The 10466-nt window shown below is 35.0% G+C and overlaps 1 protein-coding gene across 1 annotated transcript; it reads left to right on the forward strand.

Annotated features, from left to right (window-relative positions):
* The first annotated feature begins 754 nt into the window (after positions 1-754).
* Positions 755-10177, forward strand: LOC135684477 (protein YIF1B-A). Its single transcript, XM_065200060.2, has 9 exons — positions 755-869; positions 1981-2025; positions 3725-3963; positions 4622-4726; positions 5292-5370; positions 5876-5933; positions 6856-7011; positions 7984-8077; positions 9056-10177. The coding sequence occupies exons 1-9, from the start codon at positions 842-844 to the stop codon at positions 9233-9235; spliced, it is 984 nt and encodes a 327-aa protein (XP_065056132.1). The 5' UTR covers positions 755-841; the 3' UTR covers positions 9236-10177.
* Positions 10178-10466: the final 289 nt, after the last annotated feature.

Here is a 10466-nt window from a genome sequence, read left to right on the forward strand (position 1 = left end):
AAACCATTAAAAGAGGGGGTGTTACTTCAAATTCCAGCTAGGCCCGTCTGAAAAGCTCTGGCTTGTAAGCAACTTTTTAGGCAAAGGGGTAATATAATTTTTCCTACTTGTGGCTCCAAGATGTCTCTTTCTGAGCAAAGAATTCAACAATAGACTTATTTTAAGATGACAAAATAAAATTAGTTTTTGTATGACTCTGAAGGTTAATAGCAGCACTCATTCTCAAATTAAGTACACATATTTATGGATTAAAATGCAATGTGTATAGTATATCACTCAGTACAGTATTTTCAAGAAAAATATGGTAATGAGCCTTAGGAAATTTAAAAATCTGGGCTTAAAATTTAACATGGCATTTGGCCTAAAATTTAAAAAAGTCCCAAGCATTCAGAAGCTTCTTAGGCTAAGTAGAAAAAACAATTCTTTATTTTCAGGTTTTACTTTAGTAAAACTAAAAGAGGGTATGAATTGAGAGCGTAAAATTTATTAAACTGTCAGGCAATAAGCAACAATAAGACAATTTTCTACCTGTTTCCCTCCCCTTATTCTTTCAGCAGATAAATGTGTCGCTAGCTTTTTGCCTAGAGAACATTTATATGGTGTTAGTATCTACCAATTAGTACCTAACACCCCCCTAATTATTGTTACTTAAACCTGTCCCTGGGTTCAGAGTATTATTGCTTGTTTTATTATACCTTACGCCCCTTCTTTTTCGCGTTGAGATTGCATCTTGCCTCGTTTTCGTTTTACACGTCGATTTTTTCACTTCGTTCATGTTTGAACGAGGTCGAAAATACAACAAAGTTGCTGGCTGGGCTGAAGAAAGTGAATAATATTTGTAATGGACCCACCGCAAGAGTTCTACGTAGGTAAGATATTTGAAGATTATATGTTGTATACTTTAGTACGCGTGCTGTAGAATGCTGGCTGGCCTCCAACGAATATCTTATGTGAAGGAGAAATGTTCTTGGCCCAAAACCCAATTTCTACCGTTCGCCACCACGGTCCACCGCCCTAGGGTTAATAACTTTTTTGCAAGCCTACCTTTATAAACTTGTAATGAACTATCCTCGGTCGAGAGAGTATCCCTCTCTCTTTGTACCACTCAAACTTAAACAACAAAGATATGGTCTTAGTCCAAAACTCCCAAGGCCCATACGAGTGTGTATGCAACTCATAAATCAAATGAAAAAATAATTATTAAGGTACTGTATAACACACAATATACCTCTGCATGCAAAAATCTGAAATTGCACACCGAATTAAAATTTCATTTTTATTGTAAACCTTTGTTTGGAGGCCATTTGATAGAAGAAAGGAGATTTGCAGATGAAAAATGGCTGAAACGATTTTGCCATACTCTCAGATTGTCCTACTATGTGGAACACCAAACTACCAGCACGACAAGATGTGTTTTTTCTTAGTCCTAATAAGGAGGACAAAAATTTTTTTTTTGCCCTAGGACATCCCATTTTCCCAGATTGTTGCCTAACCTATTCTGATGAAAATTTTATGATGAAAATTTTATGCAATTCAAGCTTGTGCTTTAATTTTTATACCTAAGAAATTTCCTGTGTAAATCTAAGTGTTTTCTTATTAATATTTGGAATCTGGCACATTTGCCTAAAAATTGTGCTTTTAAAGGGCAATGAAACAAAAGCGTTTTGAGTGGAATTCCATTGTTTCGTGACTTTTCATTTCTTCTTCTTGAATTTTTACTGCTGTAAGAATTCACCTTCCATTCCATGCTTTGTACTAAAGAAAAAAGACATTGTATTGCATTAGCCAATCATGTTCATGACACATGCCTTTTAAGTGCACCTAACAACAGCCAGTTAAATTTTGGTGATAGTCATTTTTATTTTTCAACCTTTAATGTTATAATAAACATGTTACAATGACAACAGAAAACAAGCTTTCAAGCATTATAATGTGTTTATCATTTCTTTCTTTACTCAAGTAGCCAAATATTTCTTCCAGGTGACCCTAGTGGCAAGCCTGCTCCACAGAGAAGGAATGCAAAAGGTAGGAGCAATAGAAATAATAGAACTAATCAGGTATATGATGCTCATTCTCACATTGTTAGGAACATAAGCTTGACGGTTGTGAACTAGAATAATCATTACTTGTGTTCTTGCTGAAGAATGGACCATTTGTAGTGAGTCTGATTTTTTTGCCTCACTGGTGAATATAAATGGGGCTGTGGCAAATGCAGGCAGGGGCAGGTCCAGAGCAAATTTGAAGGAGGGGCAGTTGGTAGTGGAGGCACTGAAAATGTATCTGAAATTGCTGAATACAGTCTACTCTCATCATCAGTTTTTAAAAGTTTTTCAGGGCCCCCACTACCATCCTTGAAGCAAATTAACCTATTGGTCTCAGAATCTTTTTCATCTAATTCTCATTCTTCAAAAGGGGCGTACAATTTCTGAAAAAGGGGCACCAGACCTGCTTCAACTCGTTGAGGGAGGGGCAACTGCCCATAGTTGCCCCCTCCCCTTAAATCCGCCACTGCATGCAGGGGCGGCTTGGGGTGGTACTAAAGGTATTAGTCTAATACCATTTTATTTCCAAAGAAAGGGGACTTTGGTTCTATAAAATTGCAAGAAATTTGTTTTGCTTTTTGTATGCTACCACTTTTTGACAAAAATTTTAATGATGGGACCAGCTCTATTCATATAGCCCAGTTATATTTGCTTTTCTGTTTGTTGAATGAAAACTTTCCTAATCCTTATTGAAATTATTGAAAAGTGTGATTATTTAATCCATGCCGTAATCAGCAGCCCTGGTCATGGTATTAGCCTCCGAAAAATATTACCACTGCCCCAAAATTCCTTTGTCTGTTGTGGCCTGCATGACCTAAATTTCTTTTGTTGAGCCATGATAACCAATGGGTAAACAGGAGTAAGGTATTAGTTTTTCATTTCTAATACTATGAGGGCCACTGTCAGTGGAAGCGAGGGTGGACAGAGAAAAAACAATGCTGGAAATTAACTTTATGAATTTACAAAATGTAGCTGTACTTTTGCTAGCAATGCCTTTGGATGGATAATTTGATTGAAAAATTTAGACACTGAATATAAAGAACAACAGTCACGAAATAATGTGTTTAAGCTAAAGGCAGTTGTAAAAGTTGTTTTGTATGAAACTTTGATTCTATATGTTATGCAGGAAATTAAGCATCAAAAAATACTCTGTAGAGTCACAGGCAATATTCTCACATTTTTTATTCTGGCTTTCTCTAGTCAGATGATGCATTTTCCATTTTTGTGCTGCATATCTCTATAGCTGGCTAATTTTGAATGTCGCCACTTATTTTCTTCTCATTGGAAGAAAAATTCCAATCACTGTCAGTATCAGTGAATTTCAAATGTAAAAGTACAGACAACAGCACTTGATAATTTTCACTTGGCTTGATTTCATTATTCATTTGACGTTTTCAATAATTTAGAGTGAAAATAGGTCTCAAAGTAGGCTTCTTTTCTATATATGTGGAGCTGGTAACATTCAGCAAAGATTTCAGTTTTCAAAGGCAGCAGAAAAATTGTGAGACTACATGAATACTTGCTTTGTGTGATGAATAAGCACATTAGGTAACTAAGATTGATTTGCATAAAAAAGAACCTTGAGTAAGTGCCAGTTTGAATTGGTGGAATTCTACTATCAAACTGATCTCATCAAATTTTGATTTTAAATAGTGGAGAAAACATGCTTTCTTTGGATTTAGGGAGGCCAAACCAGCAGCAGCAATATGCATACCAACAGCCTACGTATGGAGGAAGCTCCTCTCAGCTCTTTGATGATACAAGTCAGTATGGAGATCCTTCAGCTGGGCAACAGCAAGGACAAATGCCACAACAACCAACGTTTCCTGGAGCACAGTTTGTAAATGATCCAATGGCAAATATGGCCCTTCAATATGGTACATCACTTGCATCTACTGGAAGAGAATTTGTGGATCAAAAGGTTTATTTTTTTTCAGCTTGATATATTTTCTTTATAATATATGATGCCCTCTATGATTTCATTTGAGCAGTTGTCCCAGAACAGGCCTTTTCGTTTGACGCGAGCGATCACTAGCGATAGCGTCAGCACTTGCACAAACCCAATCACGCGAGCGTTTGATCGCTCGCGCTAAACGGTTAATTTTGAGGAATAAATGCCTCATTAATGAACACATTTCCAGTCATCTTTGTGACCCAAGCAAGTGACACAGGCAATACAAAGCCAATATATCAAAACACAGGAAATATAAGTAAGCTGATTTAACCACACCTAAACGAAAAATGCATTTGGAAAACAATTCTCCGGCGAATGTTTAGGAATACTATAGAGCACTTAGTATTTGAACTTCAATAGCACTTGAAACATTCTCTGGGCAGTTAAAGCATTTTAAAAAAGAATAACATTTTGCGATCATCCAGCAATATCATCTATATGACCCTTGAGAAATACATCAAGTTTATAAACGAAGCACATTTGTATTGGGTGTTTAATCTTTTTTGGAATGCATTAAAGGTCATCGTAACAGTTGGTTTTCACTTGTAGCACTGTTCATTATTATCATTTTTAGCACTGTTCATTATTATCATTATTATCTCAAATTTTTTATTTTCTTTTTCAGATTGACCATTTCCTATCAGTTTCAAAGCTAAAATACTATTTTGCTGTTGACACAAACTACGTTCTTAAGAAACTAGCTCTACTAGTGTTTCCATTCACCCACCAGGTATATGAATTTCTATCCAACTGACTGCTTAAAGGTTAATCTAAGTTGTATGAAATGTATTTGAATATTCTGTTAATTTATGTTGTGTCTATTATAATTTGTATTTATCAGGTTGTATCAGTGATTTATTTTTAAGCAATTCTTTTGCATGAGTGTGTTGGATGCTGGTGTTAATTGCTTGTTTTTTAGGCTTTTCTCTGGTTAATTGTTTATTTTTTTGTTTAGTTAGAACTAAGCATTTAACTGAAGGATTTTGGTAAAATCAATTTCTAAATTATGTAATTGCTGGTTTCAAGAATGTCTGGTTTAAGATATAAAATGTTAATTTAATTTTCATCAAGCTGTGTCAGATATTTCTTTAAGGCATTTTCATTTTACCTTGTGAGCGTTACTTGTTTGTACCCTCCAGTATGATTGTGTGGTATTGATTTATTTCCAACCTTTTTGCTGGAATTTAGCATTTAATTGAGGAATTGAGCAAAAGTCAAGTCAATGTTCTCAATGTTTATTTTGTTATTTTCAAAAACGACTTAATTGAATCTAAAATATGTCAATTTTTTCCAAGAACTGGTCTGTGAAATACAATAAGGCTGAACCAGTCGCACCCCGGTATGAAATTAATGCTCCAGATCTTTATATTCCAGGTGAGTTTAGTAAGTTTAGTTACATTTGTTATGTAGTATTTCTTATACTTGGCTCAGTGCAGTATTTGAATACTGGAGCTTTGTGCAGGACTCTCTTCACACGAATCATGCAGCTATAAAGTGCCTTTTGTTCCATGCTTTTTCTTTTTACTTTGATGCTGATCATAGATGTGTTACATGAGAGCATCCACTCGGTTATCTCTTTAATTTTATTATAGCACCAATTTGGTAAAGGCCTGTTTCTTTACAGTTGCATATTCTTTTATATCTAGAAAACAATCTATGATAAACAAGGTATTCAAATTGAGCATCTGTGAATTTTCTCATTGTTATACAATGAAACGAAACACAGTTGCCAACAAATTTTTTCAATACCCCTCAACTTTTGTCTGTTTTTTATATCTCTGATGATAACTGTTAAAATAATCAACACCTTATGATAAAACTTTTTTTATTAGCAGTTAAATTAGAAACCATGACATTTCAATGTTTTTTCTTAACATAGTTATGAGTTTTGTCACATACGTCTTGACTTGTGGCCTTGTCCTTGGAACGCAAAACAGGTAAGATTAGTATATAATAGATTGATATAAATCGTCTTTTAATTATATCATAATTTCTTTAGCACTTTAACCAAAAGTTGTTCATCATCTGCTTGATTGAAACTTCTAAAGTATTTGATTTTATTTAGTGGACAAAGTCAAACCATATTTTTAACTTCAAAAAAGTGAGATATAACCTGAAAGTGGTTAGAGAAGAGACCCTTGTTTTTAGATACAAACATTTATTAAATTCATGCTCTCCCTAAACTATCTCCAACATACCTCTATATTTATATATAAGAATCAAGTGATGCAGGATTCGAAGATTGTAAATTTGCTTGTTGGCTAAGGCGTAGCTTTTAACATATTTCATTGAGTCGAATACAATTGTATAACAAACAGAACGAGGATAGAAAGGGTCTCATTTTCTTTTAAATTTGTCTTGTGACTTAAATTTTCATTTATTGCTTGATATTAGTTTTCTTCTTAATACTTTAGCTATCTTATTATTAGGAAAAAATCAAATTGCATTCGTAAGGGTTTTTTTATTTTGATGGGTGATGAATTTTAGCCAAAAACTCTTGGTGCGCACACACTCTTGCATCGGTATATTTCTTCAAAACAATACTTTTAAAATGAATAATAAAATGGTAACAAACAAACTTGCTACTCACAGTCTAGATAGCTACTGAGCCTTTCACTAGACAATTATTAAAAAACTTACTCAGATAAAGCAAGAAGAACAAGGCTTGGTTAAAGCGTGACAGTTCAGCTTCTTTTGTTGTTATTGTTTTGTTGATAATTGAATGTGTTACCAGCCTACCGAAATTTGCTTATTTTAAACCAATCTTTTCTATTTTGAACAGTTATTTAGAATAGAGCAAATTTATAATTCTCGCTGACGGCATACATTGTTTCACTTCTTTTTCTCAATTGTTTTTAGATTCTCGCCAGAACAGCTTGGAATGACTGCAAGCTCAGCTTTGGTGTGGTTATTTGTTGAGTTGATGGCAATCATCTTCACACTTTATGTTTTTGGAATGTCATCTGATGTGCGGTATTTGGACCTTCTGGCTTTATGTGGATATAAATATGTCGGGTAAGTGGCAACAGGAAATATCCTAATAGAGCAGCTACTCACAGAGTGTACATTGAAAATATAGTCTTTGCTCGGAGCACTTGCTCGGAACACAACATACTGAGTCAAGAATCAAAACGACAACCAGAAGAGCCAACTTTCATTTTAAATCTAAAAACAACAGCGTTTTCTTTGCAGCAAATATAGGATGGTATTATTTGATGTGCCAGTAAGCAGAGCTGCTGATATGTTTGTAAAGCCTCTGGTTCCATGCATCGGAATAAGAGATATAAAGAATCTGGGATCAATAGGCTCTTCTTATTTGAATACTCTTGCAACCAAACTTTTTAATGTACAGAATACATTGCCAAATATTTCTGTTTCTGCTACCTTGCGTTTTTGCTTGCAGTTTTTATCATGGCCTTTCATTGACAATTAAGAAAGTCATCCACATCCCATATTCGCAATATGAGACCATCGATACCCCGTATTCTTATAGCTTCTCTACCTATAACACTCCTAGCACAGAAAAGGCAGATTACTTCCGATCATCCTTTCAAATTCTTGCATTGTTGTGCTGGATCAGATTATGGTATTAACATTCCTTTTTCATAGTATATGAAAACTAGCGTAAAGCTAATCTAGTTGTTCGATAAAGCCCTTCTCGCGAACAAGCCCCGCTTTAGCATCAAGTTTTGAATTAGCCCACTCCACCTCTCAAAAGTCCCCTTATTTAGCATCGAGTTTTGAGATAAAGCCCTTCTCGCGAGTTTTGAAAAAGTTCCACGAAGACCTATTCGAAACATTACGGTTTTGACAGCAGCAATGTTTTTCTTTCTTTAACAGCTTAGCGCAAAAACGTGACAAATAAAGATTCAGTAGCAAGAAACATGTCGATATTGCGTATAATTTTCCTTGAGAAAGTAAATTTTTCTAGAATAATTCATTCTATACTGCTATTATCGCATTAGCATTATACTTTTGTTGTTTTAGAATGATTCTCGCGTCAATCGTTGGCCTGGTTCTCAAATCAACTGGCTACTACGCCACATTGGCCTGGATGAGTTTCACAACCTCATTTTTTCTCGTATGTTTATTTTCCAAAACCTTCTCTGGTAGATATTCACTAACGTACTAAGCAACGCACTATTTCTTTCGCGTTTATGAATTCTATATATTCCCTGAAAATTAAATAACTGTAAATGTGAAAAAATTATCATGTTTTTTTAAAAAAAACCTTAGGGAATTTAAGCTGCAGTAGGGGCTCAGTTCTGAGACTAGAGTGAACTGCATTTGAGGAAAGAGCCAACCAAGTGCTCTTTTTATTAATCTTAAACACTATTTCATGTATAAAAGGTTCGTAGTGTAGATTACATATTGCTTGATGAAGATACCTCCTAATTATCGAAGCAAAATCTTTCATATCTGCCTTCGAAAATTTTTGCTGTACACAAGAATGATAGTAGGACAAAAGATTTCCATGTCTCCAATGGCATTTTACAAGACCTGTGTCTTCTGAGATTTTTTGCACAAGTCGGTGCCCCTCGGGAACAACTGAATAGGCGTTGCATTCCCGACAATTGGACGGGTAATAATAAAAATAATACTAATTCATATATTTTTGGGATGCTGGCATAATCACATGGGGCTAATTAAGGTCTACTGCAACTGAACATTTGGTGTGCAATGTTCTTCATGTAGACTGTCACAGCGCTGTCTTTTGTAGTTTCTTTGTTCGTAAGGCCTCATCATGGAGATTTTTTTTTTTATTGCTTCTGGTACTGTTAATCGTATGTAACCTTTCAAGGGTATAGAATTGGCAATATAGTTTTTAAATCTAACACTGTATGGTTTTAAGGAAAACATTTATCGATGAAAAAACACAAGTCATTTTTGGCCTAATGTCACTAAAACGCATTTAAACAATACTAATTTATGATTCACCCGAGAGAAAAAAAACATTTCGAGCGGGATTATGCCAGTCATGCGCCAATTCCTCCACACAGCTCTGTATAAACAATGATTTTTGTAGTGGTATAAGGTAAAAGTTGTGTCTATGTTTCAGGCCCGAACGTTGCGGTTGATCATCCTCCCTGAGGCAGCCTCGGATGGAATCGCAAGAGCGAGTAAGAGGCGACTGTATCTGCTTTTATTCATATCTTTAGTGCAGCCACTTCTGATGTTCATGCTGACTCGGCATCTAAACCAGTTCGATTCTGGAGCTATTATAAACTTGAACGTTTAATTTCTAAATAAAACCTGTTTTGATAATTACAAACTTCCCTTTGTTTTGGTCATGCCATGCTCATGTTGAGCCTGTTTAATTATCGTATCGACAGCTAAGTAGAAATTTCCACTTCTTTCGAATTTTCAATCTTCATTGAAGATATAGACAGTATCGCATAACGAAACCGGCGTGGCACTCTTTCCAAAACAGCGTACTAGATTACTTAATACAATAGTATCATTAAGTGTTTTTGATAATTTTTTTCTCGAGAACAAAAGGATTTTTGCCAAAGATGTACGAAATTGTTTTGGAGTGATACGTCCCTCGAACTAAGCAGTCAGTGATTTTGCAAACCTTAAAATACCCGTTTTCTGGTCTCGAGAAGAATGCTACGATCTTTTTTTCCAGGAACTGTTAGCGTCCTTCTCTTTCACAAGTATTTTCTAACATTCCTAGCTTTAAAACTTATAGCTGAATTGGTTGTTTTATTTGAAATGTTAGCTTCAGGTGTTTGCTATTTTCAAATATGTTGTTTACTGAATAAATGTTTCTTTTCCAAAACAATAAACAAAAATACAAATAGCTAACCTACCAAATGTTCTTAAAATGTTTATGTATTGTACCAAATAAAATACCTTTAGGTTCTGAGTCTTGGTCGTCTTTGTTTTACACTACAGCTAATTCCCAGATTTCATACTAAAATTTGCTCAATGTTCATAAAATGGAAATCTGTCTTGTGTCGTGCTGATAGTGTATTCCTATCTCCGTTATTCTTCTACAAATGTCATTCATGCCAATGGTTGCTACAGTATCGTAAAAGCAGTCTTTGACATTCTCATGTGAAGCTAGGGAGTACAGTTTCTTTCTATCCCAAAAAACATTTGTCTATGCCTTATCCTGAGAACCTGTAAACGCAAAAAGTAGAGATTTTTGTAACAGTAGGATGAGATAAATACCTAACTTGGTGATTTTCTTTTGCGTTTTCTCAGAACCAATGTTATTTTTATTTTCATTTTGATGGGCAATCATAATTAATAACTTTTTCAGCAATAATCAGCTATTTTTCATCTCTTATATTGAATGTAATGTCTATGTGCATTGATGGGCAACGAGTACCAACAAAGGCAAGGGAGACCGAGTGGCTGTCCACAATTCCTCATTGCCCCATCAACCCCTCGATCCCTTTAGTTTTCATACCCTGACAAATGCATGGGTTAAGATCCTCTTCTAATGGAAAACTGCATTGCAT

The sequence above is a fragment of the Rhopilema esculentum genome, chromosome 10 (genome assembly GCF_057945365.1).
Source record: "Rhopilema esculentum isolate cy_ngs chromosome 10, ASM5794536v1, whole genome shotgun sequence".
NCBI classification, from domain to species: domain Eukaryota; kingdom Metazoa; phylum Cnidaria; class Scyphozoa; order Rhizostomeae; family Rhizostomatidae; genus Rhopilema; species Rhopilema esculentum.